The sequence below is a fragment of the Grus americana genome, chromosome 31 (assembly GCF_028858705.1).
Source record: "Grus americana isolate bGruAme1 chromosome 31, bGruAme1.mat, whole genome shotgun sequence".
In the NCBI taxonomy this organism is placed as follows: Eukaryota; Metazoa; Chordata; class Aves; order Gruiformes; family Gruidae; genus Grus; species Grus americana.
This window is the reverse complement of record NC_072882.1, coordinates 1,587,167-1,608,278: the sequence shown is the minus strand read 5'-3', so window position 1 is coordinate 1,608,278 and position 21,112 is coordinate 1,587,167. Positions and strand designations below refer to the sequence as shown.

The 21,112-nt window shown below is 71.1% G+C and overlaps 2 protein-coding genes across 3 annotated transcripts; one reads left to right on the top strand and one right to left on the bottom strand.

The window, feature by feature from the left end:
• Nucleotides 1–704: 704 nt before the first annotated feature.
• On the top strand, nt 705–13,586 carry PDE1B (phosphodiesterase 1B). Of its 2 annotated transcripts, XM_054807250.1 has the most exons (16): nt 705–891; nt 1,267–1,396; nt 7,732–7,845; nt 7,989–8,174; nt 8,906–8,972; nt 9,325–9,441; nt 9,559–9,699; nt 10,132–10,232; nt 10,547–10,672; nt 10,757–10,858; nt 10,966–11,086; nt 11,178–11,259; nt 11,373–11,499; nt 11,652–11,788; nt 12,013–12,126; nt 12,239–13,586. In XM_054807250.1, exons 2-15 carry the CDS (start codon nt 1,272–1,274, stop codon nt 12,108–12,110), a joined length of 1,644 nt encoding a protein of 547 aa, XP_054663225.1. In that variant the 5' UTR covers nt 705–891; nt 1,267–1,271; the 3' UTR covers nt 12,111–12,126; nt 12,239–13,586. The 2 variants fall into 2 exon arrangements, 1 of the variants encoding a protein (XP_054663225.1); XR_008574435.1 differs by lacking the exons at nt 705–891; nt 12,013–12,126; nt 12,239–13,586 and having other exon boundaries at nt 1,118–1,396; nt 11,178–11,270.
• A 243-nt stretch (nt 13,587–13,829) lies between these two features.
• PPP1R1A (protein phosphatase 1 regulatory inhibitor subunit 1A) lies at nt 13,830–20,813 on the bottom strand. The gene is made up of 7 exons (XM_054807071.1): nt 20,661–20,813; nt 17,179–17,239; nt 16,173–16,210; nt 16,014–16,077; nt 15,532–15,720; nt 15,263–15,357; nt 13,830–14,557 (listed from the first exon to the last, which is right to left on the bottom strand). Exons 1-6 carry the CDS (start codon nt 20,739–20,741, stop codon nt 15,263–15,265), a joined length of 528 nt encoding a protein of 175 aa, XP_054663046.1. The 5' UTR covers nt 20,742–20,813; the 3' UTR covers nt 13,830–14,557.
• Nucleotides 20,814–21,112: the final 299 nt, after the last annotated feature.

The following is a 21,112-nucleotide window of genomic DNA, read 5'->3' as shown; positions in this document are numbered from 1 at the left end:
GCAGGCCGTGGGGTGTCCGTGAGCCCACGGGACGAGGTCCCCCCCGAGTTCGGGCTGCTCCTGACCCCCCTCGTGCCCCCCAGCCCAGGGGGACGATGCCATAACAGGCGAGAGGCCCAGCAGCCCCCTGGGTTTGTGTAGGTCCTACAATAATTCGGGGGCTGCTGCTGCGCCGTGGCTGGCGGGAGGGGACAGTCCCCGGTGTGCGTGTCACTGTCCTCGGTGAGGTGTGATGAACGGGGCAGGTCTCAGCAGGGAGCGAGGCTGGGGGAGCTGGGGGGGGGGGTGGTGTCACCGTTTCCCCCCCTCCCCGGCCCAACCCGCCGCTCGGAGCAGCCCCCCCCGTGCGGCACACGGGAGGCCACGGCCCCGCCGAGGGGGGCACCGGGCTGGGGTCTCCCCCAGGACCCATGGGGGGTCTTGGGGCACCTGCACCCCCTCAGCTCCACAGGTGTCTTGGGGTCCCCCCCATAGCACCCAGGGGTCCGGGGGTGTCCCCCCCCCCAGCCCCTATCTGACCCTGCACACCTCCCTCTCCATGGGGGGGCCCGGGGCATGTCCCTCCCCCCCCCATCGCCCCCCCGGGGGTCCCGGGGCAGCCGCCCCCCCCCACCCCCCCCAGTGCCGGGGCTGAGCGGGGCTGGGCGGTTCCCGGTTCCCGGCCCCCGCCCCCGGCTCCCCCCGCCTCTCCCCGCCCTCCCGCCGGTGCCGGCTCGGGGAAAGTTGCGGCGAACCCCGGTCGGCGGAGGCAGAACCGGCAGCAGCGGGAGGACCGGGGCACGGCGGTACCGGGGCACGGCAGTACCGGCGGTACCAGGGTACGGCGGCACCGGCTGCACCGGAGCACGGCAGTACCGGCAGCACCGGCGCTTCCCGGCCGAGCATCCCCGGGTAGGAGCGCGCAGCATCCCCGGTGTGTCCCCCCCCCCCCGCCTTCGCCGCACGCCGGTGCCCCCCATCCCCGGTGCCCCCCATCCCCGGTGCTCCTCTCCCGGTGCCCCCCATCCCCGGTTCTCCCCATCCCGGTGCTCCCACCCCCGGTGCCCGGGATGCCATCTTAGCTCCGCCGCCCGGGCCGGTGCTGCCTGCGCAGCCGCCGGGTACCGGGCGGAGGAAAAGGGGGGGGTTGGGGGGGGGGGGGTTTAGGGGGTGGGGGGCCGGAGGCCGTTGCCGGGGCTGTCGGGCGGTACCGGCGGCTGTTCGGTTGCGGCCCGCCGGGCCCCGGGACCGGCCGCGGGGGCTGAGGGCGCGTCCCCGCCGCCGCAGGGGCCATGGAGCCGCCGCGGAGCCTCCCGGGGCTGGAGCGTGAGGCGCTGGACCCGGCCGGCGGCTGCCCGTCCCCGCTGGAGATCAAGTCCGCCCCCAGCAAGAAGATCTGGGTCAAGCTCCGAGCGCTGTGAGTGACACCCCCCCCCTTCACCCACCCCCCCCCCGCCCCCAAACCGGGACCCCCAGGCTGGACCTTCCACCCCCAAACCGGGACCCCCAACTCAGGACTCCTGAGCCCGCCTGAGCGTCGCACCCCACAAAAGCCCTGATCCCCCCTCTTTGGGGACCCCCCCCTACCGTCCCTGGTGCCCCCAACCCTGTGCCCCCCCCCCCCCAACTCCAGGCAGGACCCCCTGGGACCTTCAGCTGCCCCTGGGGACCCCCCAAGTGTCCCCCACCCCATCCCATCCACATGCTGCCCCCCGCACCCCCATGCAGGACCCCCCAGTCACCCTTGGGACCCCCCTGCACCCCCTTGAGGTAGGGGTGCGGGGACCCCCTTGGGCTGGGGGCACCCATAACCTTGGGGTGAGTCTGATGGGGCAGCTCTTGGGGTGCTGGGTGGGGGCCCCCCGGCGCAGCCCCCAACACCCCTCGCCCCCGGTGGCACCGTGGGTTGGGCAGGGGGCTGAGGTGCCCCCAATTCTGGGGGGGCAGAGCGGGTGCCAGGGTGCCGGCCAGCCCCGTGGAGGGGTGACACCCTCTGACACCCAAGGGTGCCACCCTGCACCCCCCTCCTCGCCGGGGGGCCCTCGGTGGCCCCGAGGGTGCCACCCCCTCACCTGTGTGCAGCTGTGCTCACGCGTGGGCTCACGTGTGCGCGTCCCCCCTCGCGAACCTCTGGCACGTGCGCTCATGCGGGTCCTCGTGCGGCGGGCGCAGGCGTGGGCGTGCAAGGGGCACGCACTGCTGCGTGTGCACACGTGCGCAGGGCTGACCCGCATGTGGCGGCTGGCGAAGGCACGCTTGTGCACGAGGTGTGCACGGTGCCGGTGTGCCGGGGGAACATGAGGACAAGGACGGGATCCAGGTGCCTGTGTTGCACGCTTGCGGGCGAGCCGAGCTGCTGAGCGTGTTTCACACGAGCCCAAGGCCAGGGCAGGACTCAGCCAGGGCATGAAACATTGGTACCAGAGCTCTCAGGGTGCGTGTGCAAGCCTGAGTGTGCAACCGTCTGCGTACGTTGCTGTAGATGTGCAAGCACCGGGTGGGAGCATGCACACGCACGTGCAGGGATGCGCGTGAGCACACCTGGGCGTGCGCGGGTGGGAGCAGGGGCGCCTACGCGCGTGCACACACGGGAGCAGGCGAGCACGCGCGGGAGCGCGTGTGCACACCCGCGTGCCGGATCACACCTGAGCGTGCCCTGGGGAGCGTGTGCACGCGCAGGTGTGCGAATGCGTGGGCTGTGCCGCGCTCCCGCTCCCCCCGCCCGCCACCCCCTCTCTCAAATCACTGGCTGCCGCCCCCGCTGCAGGGGGTGGGGGATCCGGGGGTCCCTGCCTGCGCCCTGCCTGCACCCTGCCTGCACCCCCCAGTCCCCCCCTGCCAGCACCGAGGCGGCAGCGGGCCCCCCGACCTGGGGACGGTGCCCAGCTCCCAGCCGGGTGACGGAGCGGGGAGCAGCGAGGTGGCAGGATCTGCGCCCCCCCCTCCCGGGGTGTTGGGGACCGGTGGCAGGTCCCCAGGGTGGGGATCAGCCAGGACGGGGCACCCTGTGGGTGCTGGAGGGGCAACGGCACCCGTGGGTGCATGTGGGGCTGCGGTGTCAGTCCCGGGGGGGGGTCCCCAGCTGCACCCCCAGGCAGACTCTGCACCCCTCCCTGGCACGGGGTGGCCCTGGGGACACTGGTGCCACTCGGGGGGGGCGCAGGGTGCCAGTGGCTCTGCAAGCACCGTCATCCCCACGGCAGGCCTGGGACGTGGCAAGGGGTGGCACGGGGGGGCGCTGGCAGCAGCGGGGGGCCGTGGGTGGTGACAGGCAGCCCGTGGGGACCGTGGGCACGGGTGGCACCCACCCGGCAGCGTGACGCAGCCTGACCCCCTGCTCCCACCGCCGGGCGGTGGCCGTCCCTCGTCCCCGGGCTGCGCTCGGGGGGGTCCCGGCACCGAGCGAGTGACACAGGGGTCCCCCGTGGCCGTGCCACCAAGGGTAGGGGGCCCGGAGGGTGGGTGTCCGCGGGGATGGGTGGCCGTGCGTGGGAAGGTGACAGCCGCCTTCCCCAAGGTCACATTCCCTGGCAGCCCGCTGGGTGCGGGAGCTTCGCGCTGCCTTTGAACGTGACGTCTGGCCGCCCCCCCCGGGCCCCCCCCGGTCCGTCCCTGTCCCCCCCCCCCCCAGTCCCCCTCCCTCGCTCGCTGGCAGCCATCACCGTCACCTTGACGGGGGGGACGCGGTGGCCCCCACCCACCCGGGGTCCGGTTGCTGTGCCAGGGGTGAGGTGTGGGTGTGCAACAGCTGCGTGTGCCCTTGCACGTTTGCGACGGACCTGCGCTCGTTCGAGCGCGCTCCGGTTTGCAGTCGTGCAAGAGCCGCACGTACGCTTGCACACACGTGTGCGGACGTACACACACAGGTGGGCTTGCCTATCCATTTGCACGCTCACCCGCACGCGTGCGCTGGCACGCGAGGGGTCTCCGGCACCCACCCGCGCGCACACACGTGTGCACAGGTTGCCGCCCGTTGCGCGGCCAGGCCGGGGTGACGCTAACGAGGGTTGGGAGGTCGTTAGGTGCGCGGAGGGGTGGGGGGAGCGCGAGGACCCCTGTGGGACGTGGAGGGGGGGGGGACGACCCTGTGGGGGACCCGAGGACGCTTTCGGGGCGCCAGCCCGGCTGCGCTGTGGGTCCCCCGGCGTGGGGCGGCGGCCGCTAATTAAAACAAATTGCAATCATCAGCCGGCAGAAATCCCACGGGAGCCGGGGCGGATGCCGGCCCTCGCCAGCCCTCCTCACCCTCCCCGCTGCCAGCGCCCCGTGTCCCCAAGCTGCGGTGACCCGGTGGCTTTGTCCCCTGCCGGCGGGGTGATGGGGGGGTCCCCCTGTCCGTGCCCACCCCCCCCCCCCCACTCAGGGTTCCACCAGGAGCCCCGTCCCCACGCGGTCCCACGGCCCCGCTGGCCTCGGCGTTCCCGGCGCTGGTGCCGGTCCCGGCGGGGTCACGGCACTGTCCCCTCCTGGGGACCGTCCCTGCGATCGGGGACAAGCGCCAGCATCTCCGCGGTCACTGCCGGCCACGTCCTTCCCCTGGGGTTTGGAGCCGCTGCGGCTGTCCCCAGCGTTGGGGGACAGGGGACACGGGTGTCTCCTCCCAGCCGGTGACCGTCGGGTTTTGGGGTTGGTCCCCAGGAGCGTGGTGGGGACCCCGTGACCCCGCGACCCCGCTTGGGACCGTCCCCGTGACCCTGTGCCGTGCCTCAGTTTCCCCAAGGGACTGGGCTGGCGGGGACGCGCACGGCCACACGTCACCCGCGCGGCCGTGCACAGACCCGCGCGGTGTTGCACAAGCGCGTGGGACTTCATGTAGCTTCGCACGAGCATGCGTGACCTCGCGCAGCCTTGCACGAGCGTGCACAGGTCTCGCGCACCCTGCACACCCGCTGCCAGCGTCTCGTTAGTGCTAACGAGGCGCAGGGCTGCCGGAGCAGCCGTCCGGAAGCCGCCGCCGCCGCCTCGCTCCCCCGGGGTTTTCGCTCAGGGCTGTGAGCGGGGTGACGTCCCCACCACGGGGGGCACGGGGACACGTCCCACCCCGTGGGAGCGGCACGGGGGGGAGGGTTGGCCTCTGCCCAGGGGGGGCCGCGTGTCCCCGTCCCACGGGACTGTCACCACGTGTCCCCGTCCTGAAGTGCCCCCCGAGCCGCGGGCAGGGCCGGCAGCGTCACAGGGACCTGCTGGCAGTGGGGACAGGCGTCACTGTCCTTGGGGACCGTGTGTCCAGGTGGTGGGGACCCAGCGGGTGCTGAGTGGGCAGTGATGGGGACCCGTGGGTACCGACAGGGACCTGGTGGGTGCCGGTGGCAGTGATGGGGACCCATTGGGTGCTGGTGGCAGTGATGGGGACCCGTGGGTACCGACGGGGACTCGCTGGGTGCCAGTGGCAGTGATGGGGACCCGTGGGTACCGACGGGGACTTGCTGGGTGCCAGTGGCAGTGATGGGGACACAGTGGGTGCTGAGTGGCAGTGATGGGGACCCGTGGGTACCGACAGGGACTCGCTGGGTGCCAGTGGCAGTGATGGGGACCCGTGGGTACCGACGGGGACCCGCTGGGTGCCGGTGGCAGTGACAGCGAGGCCTCCAGGCGGGGACAGGGTGGCCAGAGCGCTGAGCCAGACCAGGACAGGGACCATTGTCCCACCAGCGACTGGCATCGAACCTGTCCCCACCCCATCCCTCCCTCCAGCCCCGGGGGGGACCTGACGGAACCCTGGGAGGGGGCCGTGTCACCCTGTGTCACCCCGTGCCAGCCCGTGTCACCTCCTGCCAGCCCGTGCCAGCCGGCGTGCGAGCAAGGCGGCTGCAGCGGGAGACATGGCTGCGGGGGCGGCGCTTCCCCGGGCGGCCAGATGGGATTCCCCCCCCCGCTTCCCCCCCCCCGCCTCCGCGCCCCCCGTCATGACAGACACACGGACACACAGACAGATGGCCGGGGGCCGGCCGGCTGCAGGCACACGCGTGTTCAGGCGTGTGTCAGACGAGGAGGGCTTGCCCGGGGCGGGGGCTGGAGAGAGAGAGCGCACGTGCGTGCTGTGCGTGGGTGTGGGTGGAGAGGCGTGCACACGTGTGCAAGCGTGCAAGTGGGTGGGTATTTGCAGGTGTGGGCACATGTGGTGCGGCTGTGCCGCGCGCGCGCAGCATAGGTGTGCGCGTGTGGTTCGCACGTTTGCACGCACGTGTGTGCGTTCTTGGGCGAGGGGGGTGCGTACATGTGCACACGTGCGTGCCCGTGTGCACACACCTCGTGCGTGTGTATTTGGGTGTGCATATATGCATGCACGTGTGCACACGCACTGTAAGTGCGCGTTCAGGCCGGCACGTGTGCGTGCACACGTGTGTACACGCTTGCCGTGTGCACAGACCCGGGTGCTCTCCCTGCCAGGGCTGGTCCCCCCTGCCAGGACGCTGCCGTGTCCCCGTGTCCCCGTGCCACCCCCCCGCCACCCCCCCCCCCCCCCCCCGTGTCCCGTGTGGGTGTCGCAAGCTGGCGGGGGAAGGGCGGCCACGCTGCTCTCCTGTCCCCACGTCCCCACGCTGCTGGGGCCACCCGTGGGTGCCGCTGTCCCCCCCCCCCGCCATGGCAGAGCTGGTGACGCTGCGCAGGGCCCACCTGCGGGGTCCCATCCTGCGGTGAGTCCCTGGGGACCCCCCGGCACCCAGCGCGGGGGACGTTTCCGGGAGGGGTGGGGAAACTGAGGCACGGCAGGGTGGGGAGGGGTGCTGAGCACCCTGACCCCGCTCTGGGTTCCCAGGGTGTGCTGTGACCCCCCCCCCCCCTTCTGGGTTTGTCCCTGTCCCCAGGGACGTCCCAGCTGCCGCCATGGCCCCGCTGACCCCGCGGGCTGTCGGGGACTTTGTCCCTGGTGTCACCCAGGGCCCTGCGCAGGGTGGGGAGCGCGACACGGTGGGGACAGCCACCCTCTGGGCTGGGGTGACCCCCGAGCTCGGGGTGCCGGGGGGGACCCTGTGACCTTTTGGGCTTCTCCAGTGTGGGGAGGGACATCTGCCACCCCCTGCCCTCCCCCCTGCCGTCCCCCTGCCCAGCTCCCACGGGGAGGGTGCCCCCTCCCCAGTGCTGAGTGCTGAGCTCTGGGTGCTGGGTGCAGGATGAACTCTGGGTGCTGTGTAGGTGCAGGCTGAAGGATTTTGGGTGCAAGGTGAGCTCTGGGTGCAGAGTGTTGGGTGCAGGGTGCTGGGTGCAGGATGAGCTCTGGGTGCTGCCTGCAGGGTGCTGGGTACTGAGTGCAGGATGAGCTCTGCGTGCAGGGTGCTGGGTGCTGGGTGCAGGGTGCAGGATGAGCTCTGCATGCAGGGTGCTGGGTGCAGGGTACTGGGTGCAGGATGAGCTCTGGGTGCAGGGTGCTGGCTACCGGGTGCAGGATGAGCTCTGGGTGCGGGGTGCAGGGTACGGGGTGCAGGATGAGCTCTGGGTGCAGGGTGCTGGGTGCAGGGTATGGGGTGCAGGATGAGCTCTGCGTGCAGGGTGCTGGGTGCAGGGTACGGGGTGCAGGATGAGCTCTGCGTGCAGGGTGCTGGGTGCAGGCTGCGCCACGCCACGACCTTGCTCCCACCTCGACCCTCCCCTCGCTGCCACCATCTCTCCGGGGGGTCCCTTGGGCAGGCGCCCACCACCCCGCACCGCCCCGGCGCGCGGGCACATCCATCCGCAGGGCAAGCGGGGGGACCCCCCCCCCCCCATCGTGGCGGGGCGGGGGGGGGGTCCCCGGTAACGCGCTGCCCGCAGGCTGCGTTACATGGTGAAGCAGCTGGAGACGGGCGAGGTGAACGTGGAGGAGCTGAAGAGGAACCTGGAATACGCCGCCTCGCTGCTGGAGGCCGTCTACATCGACGAGACGAGGTGCGGGCGGGAGCGGCGGGGTGGCAGGGGGACGTGGGGAGGCGGCGGGGGGGGGGGACACGACACGGGGCGAGGAGGTGATGCCCACCCCAACGCCATCCTCCATCTCCGTTTCCGTCCGGCCCCACCGCCCTTCCCCGCAGGCAGATGCTGGACACGGAGGACGAGTTGCGGGAGATGGGCTCGGACGCGGCCGTGCCGTCGGAGGTGCGGGACTGGCTGGCGGCCACCTTCACCCAGCAGGCACGGGCCAAGGGGCGGCGGGCGGAGGAGAAGCCCAAGTTTCGCAGCATTGTTCACGCCGTCCAGGCCGGTATCTTCGTGGAGAGGTGGGTGCTGGGTGGCGTAGCCCACCCCCCCCCCCCACCCCCCACCCCGTGACTCCCCCCTGGGTGAATTGGGGGGGGGACGGGGACCAAGGGGGGAATGGCTGGGATGGAGATGGTGGTCCCTGGTGGGTTGGGGCTGTCCCGTGGCACCCGGGGGCTGTGCCTGGCACCCAGGTGGGTTCCCAGCACCTAGGGCTGTCCTCAGCACCCAGGGGCTCTTCCCCCAGCACCCAGGGCTGTCCTCAGCACCCAGGTGGCTCCCCCAGCACCCAGGGGCTCTCCCCCCAGCACCCAGGGCTGTCCTCAGCACCCAGGTGGCTCCCCCAGCACCCAGGGGCTCTCCCCCCAGCACCCAGGTCTGTCCCCAGCACCCAGGGGCTCTCCCCCAGCACCCAGGTCTGTCCCCAGCACCCAGCTGAGTCCCCAAGCGCCCACATCTGTCTCTTGCCCCCGGGGTTTGTTCCCCAGCACCCAGGTGGCTCCCCCAGCACCCAGGGGCTCTGTCCCCAGCACCCAGGTCTGTCCCCAGCACCCAGCTGAGTCCCTGAGCGCCCAGGTCTGTCTCTTGCCCCTGGGGTTTGTCCCCCAGCACCCAGGCGGCTCCCCCAGCACCCAGGGCTGTCTCCCAGCACCCAGCTCTGTCCCCAGCACCCACGGCTGTCTCCCAGCACCCAGCTCTGTCCCCAGCACCCACATCAGCCCTGACTCCCCCCACTCCCCCCCCCTTGCAGGATGTTTCGCCGGACGTACACGGCCGTGGGGCCCAGCTACTCCACCTCCGTCCTGAACTGCCTGAAGGTACCGTGGGGTGCAGGGGGCACCCCAATCCTTCCCCCACCAAGGGGTACTGCCCCGGCCTGACAGCGCTTGGGCACGGTGTCCCCCCCCCGCCCGCACCGCTGGCTCTGGGATAGCTGGGGGAGGCGGCACCCAGCGGTGCCGGGCATCGGTGGGCATTGCCGGGCACGGCACGGCTCCACGGGGCATGGCTGGTCATCCCTGGGCATGGCTCACCGTCCCCGGGCATCCCGGGGCTTCTCCGTGGGCATCGCCGGGGTTGCCCGGCACGGTTGGGCATGGCTGGGTGTCACCGGGCATCGGGTTTGTCCCGGCACTGGGGTAGTGCCCCCGCCTCCCCCCCAACCCCCAGAGCCTCGACCTGTGGTGCTTCGACGTCTTCGCGCTGAACCGGGTGACGGACGATCACTCCCTGAGGACCATCGTCTTCGAGCTCTTCACCCGACACAACCTCAACAGCCGCTTCAAGGTACACCTTGAAGGTTCCTGCACCCACCCGTGGGTGCTCCCGGGGCTGGGCGCCTGGCACGCGCCGGCGGCTTTGCACGCGCGAGTGCATCCGCGAGCGCGTGTGCCCGTGCCGCAGATCCCCGCTGTCTTCCTGACGACGCTGCTGGACGCGTTGGAGACCGGCTACGGGAAGTACCGGAACCCCTACCACAACCAGGTCCACGCCGCCGACGTCACCCAGACCGTCCATTGCTTCTTGCTCCGCACTGGCATGTTGGTACGGGGGGGCGGGGGGGGTCCCACGGGGGTCCCACGTGGGTGAGGGGTGTCGCGTGGGGGTCCCAGGCCGTGTCTGGGCCCTCGTCCGGTGCCCGGCGCCGATGCGGCTGGTCCAGGTGATGCTTGTTGCCACGGAGACGGCGCCACCTAGCGACTGCGCTGTCGCCATGGAAACATGGCCAGGATGATGGGGGACGGGGTGACCCCCCAGCTTGAGGGGAGTCGGGTGGGCACACGTGCGCTCTGTCGTCACCGCACGGCTGTCACGCTCGTCACACGAGCACGTGCACGCTCGCGGCGTGTTCACACACGTGGCCGTGACGGGCGCGTGCGGCCGTACGCGTGTGTCGTCACACGCAGTCGTGCAAACACACACCCATTCGCGGGGTGGTGCCCGTCCCCGTTCCCCCTGACACCTGCGTCCCCCCAGCACTACCTGACGGAGATCGAGGTCCTGGCCATCATCTTCGCTGCCGCCATCCACGACTACGAGCACACGGGCACCACCAACAGCTTCCACATCCAGACCAAGTGAGGGCGGGTGACACGGCGCGCGTGGCACGGCACGGGTGGCACGGCACGGGTGACACGGCGTGCGTGGCACGGCACGGGTGGCACGGCACGGCGTGGGCAGAGCAGGCAGGGCTGGGGTTCTGTTATGGGGACACGGGGGACACTGTGGGGCACGGAAAGGACTGAGTGGTATTTTGGGGACACCCAGGGTCACGTTATGGCCAGGACACAGATGTGCTGGCACCCTGGGGACAACGCTTTCTCGGGGGGGGGGGGCTCAGTCTGCCCCCCGCCACGCCGGGACCCCACCGTCCCCGTCCCCCCACCCCCAGGTCGGACTGCGCCATCCTCTACAACGACCGCTCGGTGCTGGAGAACCACCACATCAGCGCCGTCTTCCGCATGATGCAGGACGACGAGATGAACATCTTCGTCAACCTCACCAAGGACGAGTTTGCGTAAGGTCCCCGTCCCCATCCCCGGGGCTGTCCCCAGCCGGGACGCGGGGTCCTGACGGCGTTTTCCCCCTCCCCGGGGTGCAGGGAGCTGCGGGCGCTGGTCATCGAGATGGTCCTGGCCACCGACATGTCCTGCCACTTCCAGCAAGTGAAGTCCATGAAGACGTCCCTGCAGCAGCTGGAGCGGTGAGGACGGGTGCCCACCAAGGTCGGGGCGGGGGTGTGTGTGTGGGGGGGGGGGACGGACGACATGGTTTTGGGGACAAGCCTCAGCGCCGGGGTCCCTTCCCCAGGATCGATAAATCCAAGGTGCTGTCGCTGCTGCTGCACGCGGCCGACATCAGCCACCCCACCAAGCAGTGGTCGGTGCACAGCCGCTGGACCAAAGCCCTCATGGAGGAGTTCTTCAGGCAGGTAGGGCGCCCGCGTCCCCGGGGACGGGAGGGGGGGGGGTGACATGGGGACCACCCCTTGGGGACACGTCTGCCTTGCCTTGCCTTGCCAGGGGGACAAGGAGGCCGAGCTGGGGCTGCCCTTCTCGCCCCTCTGCGACCGCACCTCCACGCTGGTGGCCCAGTCCCAGATCGGTACGTGGCGGGTGGGTCCCTGTCCCCACCCTGTCCCCAGCCCCCCCCGGCCTCCCCCCCTTGCCATGAGGAGGGGGTGTCCCCATCGACACCGTGTCCCTGTCCCAACCCAGGCTTCATCGACTTCATCGTGGAGCCCACCTTCTCGGTGCTGACCGACGTGGCCGAGAAGATGGTGCTGCCCCACACGGAGGACGGCACCAAGGCCAAGGGCAACCCGGCGGCCAGCCAGCAGGCCAGGTCAGCCGTGCCGTCCTGCCTCAGTTTCCCCATCCCCACCACGGGGAGGTGGTGGAGCTCAGCCTTGGGGTGGGGGGGCACCCACCTATTTTGGGACCTGGGAGGTGGCGGTGGTGGCTCTGCCCTGTTCCCAGCCGTCCCCGTCCCCGCAGCTCGCAGTGGCGACAGCCGTCCCTGGATGAGCACCTGGAGCTGGGGGACATCAAAGCCGACCTCGCCGGCTTCCGCTCCACCTGGGCCAAGTACATCCAGGAGAACAAGCAGAAGTGGAAGGAGCGGGCGGCCAGCGGTAGGTGACGGCCACCGAGGCCACCGCGGCCACCGGGGAAGGGATGGGGACCACCCCGGGGATGCAACGGGGCCAGGTCTGTGTCGAGCATCCGTGGGTGGGGAGGTGGCCCAAGCACAGGGTGGGTGGGGACAGACTTGTGGGGTGGGGGACAAGTTGGGGGGGGGGGTGTCTTGGCCCCCATGGGTGGCCGGAGCGACCCCCAGCCCCGTGTCGCGCCGCAGGCATCACCAACCAGGCGTCCATCGAGGAGCTGTCGCCCTGCGAGGAGCAGCCGCCCGCGGCCTCCAGCCGGCACAGGCAGAACGGGGACGTGGAATAGCACCGGGAGGAGCGAGGTGGGTGCGTGGCGGGGGGCAAATGAGGGGGGGGGGGGGGGATTGGTGGCATCGCCGGCACAGCCCTGACTCTGCGTGTGTGTCGTGTGTCCCCCCCGCCCCGCCATGGCAGGTCCTCGCCCAGCCGAGTGACGCCGTCTCGCCCAAAGTCTTCGACGCCATCGAGTTCAGCACCATTTGCAGGGAAGGAGCCGCCCGGGACCGCACAAGGATTCGTGCCGACACCAAAAGCAGCCCCCGGGGCTGGCACCCCCGGCAGCCCCCCAGCCCGGCCAGCTCCGGGTGCCTGTGCCAAACCGGCCGCCGAGCCGCGTGGCCTCGGGTCACGGGTGACGGTGACGCCAACCCTCTCACTGCCACGCCAGCGGCTGCCCGGCTCCCCCCTCCACCCGCCCCCGCCGGGTTTTGTCCTTATGGCTTTTTAAAAAAAGCTTCTTCCCGCCCCGCCAGAGCGCCGGGTGCTCGAGGGAGGCTGGGGACGATGGTGCTGGGGACAGCGGGGGACCGAGGGATGGGGTACGCTGTCACCCCAAGGGCCACCACGATCCCCTCTGTTCCAGCTGGGTCTGTCTGGCCACACCACGCTGGGTGACCCCGAATGTCCCCCGGCGCCGTCCCCATCCCGCCCGGCACATCCCTGTCCCGGGATACACGTCTCTGCGTCACCCCGGGCCGGGGACACGTCCCCGTGCGGCTTGTCCCTGGCTCCGCTGGCCCCAAGGGCACCTCAGGGCTTCCCCTCGGGGTCCTGCCCCACACGGCGTGGACGAGGCTGGGAGACACGGGTGGGTGGGTGGGGGGGCAGCGAGGTGGCGATGGGGCAGCGCGTGCGGGGCTGGGGTGGTGGGAGGGCAGGATCAGGCCCTCCAACGCGTTCCACCAGCCCTCGGTGCCGACATCCCCCAGCTCCGGGGTGCTCCCAGCATCGCTGGCTCCGGCGGGCCTCCAGCATCCTGCAGCTCCAGCGTGCACACACACACACACACACACACACACACACACACCCCCCCCCGCTGCTTCCTCTGGCCTGCTGTGCCTCCGGCATCCCGGCTCCGGCGTGCCTGGAGCATCCTGCGGCATCCCGGCGTGCCTGGAGCATCCCCTGGCATCCCGGTTCCGGCGTGCCTGGAGCATCCTGCGGCATCCCGGCGTGCCTCGAGCATCCCCTGGCATCCCAACATGCCTCCAGCATCTTCCCGCTCCGGCATCCTCCTGCTCCGGCATCCTCCCGCTCCGGCATCCCGGCTCAGGCCGCCCCGTCCCGCCGTGTCCGTGGGCCAGCCGCCGCGGTGACGCGGCCCGTCTGTGTTTGTACTTTTCTACCCTGCGGTAACGCGTCGTGTCCCCACCCGGTCACTGCTGGCAGAGCTCCACTTCGCGCCCACCCACCCACCCCACGCATGTGAAACAAAGCGCCGCCGCTAACGAGCAATTAATAAAACCGTACGCCACCACCGCCAGCCTGCCTCCAGCACCCTCGTCCCGGGCACCCGGCTCAACCCTGGGTCCCTCCTGGGTGTTGGGGGCGGGGGGGGGGGGTCCTGTGCCACGGCTGGGTGCTGGGTGAGGGGGGAGGCAGAGGGGGTGGCACAGCTGGAGCGGACCCCCGGGGCAGGGGGGGTGAAGCCCAGAGGTGGGTGCAGCACCCAGTGGGGGTCCCGGTCGTCCCCCCCCCGGCGCGGAGGCAAAGAGGAGGCGGTGGGGAGAAGGGATCCCTTTAATACCGGCTGAGGCGGGGGGGGGGGGGTCCCCACGCCCGCCCAGGTGTGTGCACGTGTGCTCTGTGTGTACGCACGTGGGTGTGCATGCGACTCACAAGTGCAAAGTGCGTGGGTGTGCTCACCCCCCCCCCCGTGTGTGTGCAGGGGGGTGTGCAAATGCCCGGGTCTCCCCCCCAGGTACGTGCGCGTGCACGCCTCCCCGCCACGCGTGTGCAAGCGTGCACGCTAACCCGTGTGTGCATGCACGCGCGCGCGTGTGCCGGGCAGGGTGCAGCTCCCTCGTGTCCTTGGGAGCAGCGAGGCCGCGTGTCCCCCAGCCTGGGGCGGGCGGTGACAGCGGGGTGGCCGGGGCGGGGGGCCCTGGGGACACCCCGGGGCTGGCAGTGGGCGGGGGGGGGGGGGTGGCACGAGCCGTGCTGGACGGGTGCTGCTCGGTGTCCCCAGCGTCACCCACCCTGGGGACCTGGGGCAGGGGGGTGGCGAGGGGACAGGGTGGGCATCCCGGCCTGCCATCATCCCCAGAGCCCCCCCCCGGGGGGGGGACAGACCTGCCCGTGGCAATTAAAAAAAAAAATAAAATAAAATAAAAAAAATCCTCCGGAAGCCCCAAAGCAGCCGTTGAAATCTTAGAAAACGATCAGATAAAAAAAATAACGCGGCGTTCGGCTCCTTCGGCCCCGCCGCGGCCTCGCTCCTGTCACCGCTGGCACCTGGGGACGGGGGAGCCACGCTGGGGGACGGGGACACTGCGGGGGGGGGGACGACACACGGCTCCGGCCCCATCCCTGCCCTGTGCCCAGCAAAGCCAGAGCCACGTCCCCGCCGCCGCCCTCGCCCTGTGCCACCGTCCCCTTCCCCGGCACGGTGCCCAGGGCACCCCCGGTGTCCCAGTAACCCCCAGCGCCCCAGTACCCTCCCAGTGCCCCAGTGTCCCAGTGTCCCAGTACCCCCCCCAATGCCCCAGTACAGTGTCCCAGTGCCCTCCCAGTGCCCCAGTACAGTGCCCCAATACTCCCCCACTGCCCCAGTACAGTGCCGCAGTGTCCCAGTGTCCCAGTATCCCCCCCAATGCCCCAGCACAGTGTCCCAGTGCCCTCCCAGTGCCCCAGTACAGTGCCCCAGTGCCCCAGTACCCTCCCAGTGCCCCAGTACAGTGTCCCAGTGTCCCAGTAGCCCAGTACGCCCCCCCCCAGTGCCCCAGTACAGTGTCCCAGCACCCCAGTACCCTCCCAATGCCCCAGTACAGTGTCCCAGTGCTCTCCCAGTGCCCCAGTACCCCCCCCATGCCCCAGTACACTGTCCCAGTACCCTCCCAATGCCCCAGTACAGTGTCCCAGTACCCCCCCAGTGCCCCAGTACCCCCCCCATGCCCCAGTACAGTGTCCCAGTGCCCCCCCAGTACCCCCAGTACGTACCTACTGGCTGCCGGCAGCACCCTTGCCGCTGGCCTCCTTCGGTGCTATATGGGTGCCCTCCTCGGCCAGGCTTTGCCGCCCGTCCCCGTGGGTCCCTGTGGGCGCCGTGGGGTGGGTGATGAGCTCAGGGCCCCCCCCCTCCCTCGCTGCACCCCACAAACCATCCCAGCACCCCCAAGCACCCCAACCCCACCCCCCCCACCCCCCTCCCCGGCTCGGGGGGGGCGCGGAGGCTCCCGGGGCAGAGTTAAGGGAGGAGGGGTACTCACACTCGCCGGGGCCGGGACCACCCTCGTGCGTGGCCAGCGGGCAAGTGCCGCCGGGGCTGTGGCTGTGCTCGGTGTCACCGTGGTGGCAGCGGCCGGGGCCACGTTCCTGGCCGGCGACGGCCGCCTCCTCCTCTTCTTCCTCGCCCTGCGCCTGCTTGCACAGGTGATGCTCCACCATCATCTGCAGCTCTGCCAGGCAGGGAGCGGCGCTGGGGGGGACGGGGACGCGGGGCGGCGGGGGGGGGGCAGCAGCGGGGGGGGGGAGCAGCGGTGACCGTCCCCACGCTCCCGGTGACGTGTAACCCAGGCTTGCTTCCGTCCTCTCCGGTGGCATTTGCCGTGCCCAGACCCCACGTGCCCCACGGCCACGCTGGGCACAGCTGAGCGGGTGACATCCCACCCGCATGTCCCCTGCGGCACCCGGGGACTGTCCCCTCCTGTCCCCCGTGTGTCGTGTGTGTCCCCGTCCCCCCCCCCAATACCTTTCATGGTCGGGGTGGTGCGGGAAACCTTCTTCCTCTGCCTGGGTGACATGGCCAGACCCGACTGTGAGGGAGGGGGAGGCGCGTGAGCGGGGGGCTGGGGGGCACCCCGGGGGGCTGGGGACCCCCCTGTACCCCCCCCATGGTGGCAGCACCCACCTTCAGCAGGGGGTTGGGCAGCCGGTCCTCATCGATCTCTGGGGGGGGGGGGAACAGCGTGGTGGGGGGGCAGAAGGACCAGAGGTCAGCGGTGGGTGTAGGGTGCTGAGCTCCATCCTGCACCCCCCCCCAAGGTGAATCCGGCCCCACTGGGTCTGTCCGTCACCCATGGGTGCTCGGCGTGGCTGTGGGTGCCGTCGGGATGGTCCCGCTCCCCCCGGCGCTCCCGCCCCCGCAGCATCGCCATCGCCCCCCGCGTTGCCATGGGAACCAGCATCCCATCCCCTGCCGTGTCCCACGAACGAGGGTGGCCGCCGGTGGCTCAGCCCTGTCCCCCCACACCCCCCCCCCCCCGGCATCCTGCCCCCCCCCGATGATGCTCAGCCCCCCGGAGCTGGTTTATTCGCAGCCGGAGCCGCTGCCTCGAGTGGGTTCAGGGTCTGGGGGTGGCACTTGGGGACAGGGTCTCCGAGCCACCGGCGTGTCCCCGAAGCAGGGACAGATGAAACCACCCAGCCCGGGGTGGGGTGGGGGACAGGGAGGCTGTGACACCACCGCCAGCCGGGTCAGACCCCGTCACCAAAGGCCACATGCCGGGTTGGGTCGGTGACCGAGAAGCTCTTAAATGTCACAGCTGGTGTCCCTTGCTCCCCGTGCCAGCACGGGTGGCCCTGTGCCGGTGTCCCCGGTGTCCCCAGCGCGGTGTCACAGGCAGCTGCTTCCCCTGGAGATGGATGGGCTGAGCGAGAGCCCGGGCTGGACCCTGGAGCGGGGAGGGCAGGGGCTGGGTGGGACGCAGGGACGGTCCCGGCGTGGGGGACACGGGGCACAGGGTGCCGCTGTGCCAGGTTGCAGGATGAGTCCCACTGCGACCAGCGTGCTGTGGTACTGAGCACCATGTGTGGGGGTCCCCGAGCATGATGTAGGGGGGGGTCCCTGAGCACCCTGCAGGGTGGGGGTCCCTGGGTGGAGCCCGGGGTGACGGGGGTGACGTGTAAGGACCCACCTGGGGACGACTGGTCGCTGCTCAGGACCAGGTTGGCAGGAGTCGGTCGGCGCCTCCGGATCTGGGAGGGGGGGACGACAAGAGAGAGTCGGGACCCGTGGCTGCACCCCGAACCCCATCGTGCCAACACCGAGATTCCCCCCCCCGCCGCGATGTCCTTGTGCCCAGGGCGGTGGTGGCCCCACGGAGACGGAGGCCGCCGGTCGGGGCGCTGAGCCCAGCGGCTCCCGTGGCCGGACACACGTTTTTTAAATCAACATCTCCCGGCCAGCCTTAACGACAGCCGGCAGCTAATTATACCCCAGCCCCGGGAAGCGCTCGGGGACATCGGTGCGGTGACACCGCCGGGGCCCTGCCCTTCCTCCGCGGGCACAGTGTCCTTGCCCAAGGTCACCTGGAGCATCCTGGGCTGCTCCCGCCCCACGTCCCCCCCCCCCTTCCCCGGTACTTTCGGGGGGGGGTTGTGGCCTTGTTGGAGGATTCGGTGGCCGCGCCGTGGCCGGTGACAGCAGTGACAACGGTGACAGCGGTGACACCGTGCCCCGCGGCCGCTCCCTCGCCCCCTTTCCCCGCTGACCCACTAACTGAGTTGCTCCCAAAAAAAAAAACCCAATTTCCCAGTGAGGATTCCCTAATGAGGCGGGATGCCTAATGAGATGCTAATGAGATGCTGATGAGGCGGGTGAGCGGGCGGGGGGGGAGCCCCCTCCCCACCTCCCCCAGCCCCCCCCCCCCCCGCATCTTCTCCGTGTCGGCCCCGTTGCCATAGAAACCCGCGATCTGGATTTTAAACGGAGATTAGAGGGAGCCAGGAATCACCGGGAATCGCCGGGAATCGCCGGGAATCGCCCTCTTCCCGCCAAGGACCCACCGCCGAGCCCCCCGCTCTGGGGTCAGGCTCCAATCCCCCCCCCACCCAACACCCAGTGATGGGGCTGGGCTGGGCTGGGCACCCCCCTCCTCTCCAGGGCAGGATCTGGCCCTGCAGCCCCTCGGGATGGACCCCCGGGCTGCTCCAGCACCTCCAAAGCCTCCCCCAGGTGTGGGGCAGGGCTGTGCCCCACGGCGTGGGGATGGCGTGGCGGGGGGACACGCTGGTGCCACCCACTCAAGGTCACCCAGGTGGAGCTGAGCACCCCGAGGTGCGCTCCCCTTCCCGCTCCGGACCAGGATGACTCCTGCCCTGACACCCCGGGGAGGGATGCTCTGGTCCTCCATCCCTCCATCCCTCCATCCATCCCTCCCTCCATCCCTCCATCCCTCCCTCCATCCCTCCATCCCTCCATCCCTCCCTCCCTCCATCCATCCCTCCCTCCATCCCTCCATCCCTCCATCCATCCCTCCCTCCATCCCTCCATCCCTCCATCCCTCCATCCCTCCATCCCTCCATCCATCCCTCCCTCCATCCCTCCATCCCTCCATCCCTCCCTCCCTCCATCCCTCCATCCCCAGCTCGGCCGGGGCGCCGTGCTCTCCTGCCGCTGCTATTTTTAGATCAATCTCCACCATCGATTAAGAAGCGCAACGGCCGACAGCGGCAGGAGCCCGGCCCCGGCAGCCCGTGGCGGGCGCAGCACAGCTTGGGGAGGGGGGGGTGCTCCCTCCAGGCCTTGGGGGGGGAGCTGGGATGGGAGCGGGATCCGGGACCAGAACGGGATTAGGGATGGGAATGGGATGGGTCCGGCTCATCTCTCAGCATGACAGAGCAAACGCCCCCAGGCTGTCCCCCCCCCCCCCAGCTTCGGGGACACGCTCTGCTCAGGGTGGACTCAGAGATGCAGGACAAAGCCCTGGGCCAGGCCCGGCACCCATGGGTGGCACCCAGGAGCGCCAGGACAGACGGATGCTCTTGGCAGAGATGGAGGTCAAGGAGCTGCGGGACCTGTGGGGACACGGGGGACCTGAGAAGGTCCATGGGGACAAGGTCCCTTTGGAGGGTGGGGCTGGCCAGGCTTGGGGACAACCCTGCAGGACACGGGGACACCGTGCCGCAGCCTGGCTGGGGGCTGACGTGGCCGAGCCCTCCGTCACCGCGAGCCCCCGACGAGGGGAACCCCCATCTGGTGTCCCCTGCAGGGACACCCCAAAGAGGAGCTGTAAACCCAGGGAGGGGACATCGGCCTCGTCACCTGCTGCCACCGCACGGGGACGGCTGTCGAGGCCCTGCCGCACCCCCAGCGCCACCAAATCGGGGCTCTGACGGGTGCCGAGACGTGGCTGAACTCCCCTGGGAGGGGAAACTGAGGCAGGGATGGGCAGGAGACTCCCCAGGGCAGGGTCGGGCCTGAGCCCCCCCGTATCCTGGCTGTGACGGGGAGGTGGGATGCAGGCACCCCTGCTCCTCGCCACAGCCAAGGTGGGTGCCGGGGGTCTCGTGCCCATCATCCTGCAGCCCCCTTGTCCTCGCTCTGGGGGGGGGGTGGGGGGGTGGGGGGGGGCCGCGCTGCAAATGAGCCGTGCGGCAGCCCCAGATGGTGCGTGGCCGTATTTAGCGACAGCGAGATGCTCGCCGGGGAGGTGGCCCGCGCTCGCCTCCGCGCCGCTGGCACGCAGGGGCTCCTTGGCCAGGAGCCACCCAGCTGCTGGGGACCCCCAGCCTGGGAGGGGATGGAGGCGGGGGGGGGACACAACTGGAACCCCCCAACCCCTCATCAGCATCCTCAAGCCCCCCGCAGAGCTTCCCACGCCTGGCAATGGTGTGGCCGGGTGGTCCTCCCAAGACCCCCCCCCCTCCTCGTCCCCTGCAGCCCCCAGGGTTGGGGGGCACATCCAGAGTGGGGTGAAGTGGGCAGGGAGAGGGGTCAGGCTGCCCGGGGCGGGTCCCCCACTGCCTGTGGACAACCCTGCCACGTCCCCTGGCCGGGCCACCCCGTCCCCGCTGCTATTCTGGGATCCCCTCCAGGGGTTGAGCAAGGGCTGGAGGGACCTGGGGGCCCCGGGGGGGGGGGGGGGGGGCCGTAACCCTACACCGGCCCCGGGACACCCCCGCGGCGTCGCGCTGAGCCAGCGCATGGCCCTGGCACCGCCACCCCGGCCCGGCAGCCCCGGGAGGGGTTTGGGGTGCTGGGAGGGGGCTGCTCGGCGGGGGTGACACCGGGGGTTGTCCCCGGTACGGGGGGGACTGAGCCCACTTGGCAGCGCCCGGGCGTGCCCTCCCACGCCGTGCCCGTGTCACCCACGGCCGCGCACCCCGTCCCCCCAAATCCCGGGGTGCCGCCACCGCCCCGGGGCTGCTCGGTGACCCCCCCCCGCCCCTCCCGGGCCGTGCCCCGTTGCCCGTGCCCTCGCCGTGCCCTTCCCGTGCCCGCAGCCCCCCGCCCCACCCGGTGCTCCCCCCGCCCCGCTCCCCGGCAGGACCCCCCCGGCTCCCCCCGCGATCCCCCGGCCGCTCAGCCCCGGTGTGTGTCCCCCCTCCCCCGGTGTCCGTACCCCCCCCGGTGCCCAGTCGTGTGTCCCGTCCCCCGTCCCCCCCCCCCCCGTACCTGCTCGGCCGCCTCCGGGTCGAGGTGCGGCTCCAGCAGCGGCACCGTGAACTGGATCTTGCGGGGGCTGTTGGGCTCCATGGCGGGCGGCGGCTCCGGCGGCTCCCGGCGGCTCCCGGCGGCTCCCGGCCCTGCCCGGGCCACGCCCACGGCCACGCCCACGGCCACGCCCACGGCCACGCCTCGCTTCGGTCCCCCCCGCCGGTCCCCGCCCGCGCGCGCACGGACGGTGGGACCCGCAGGGAACGGAGACAGGGACACGGGGATGGACACGGACCGTGCGCCGGGACAGGGGGACACACGGACACGGGGACACGGGGACGGACACACGGACACACGGACACGGGGACGGACACACGGACACAGGGACACAAGGATGGGCACACGGACACAGGGACAGACACACGGACACAGGGACACAAGGACGGACACACGGACACACGGACACGGGG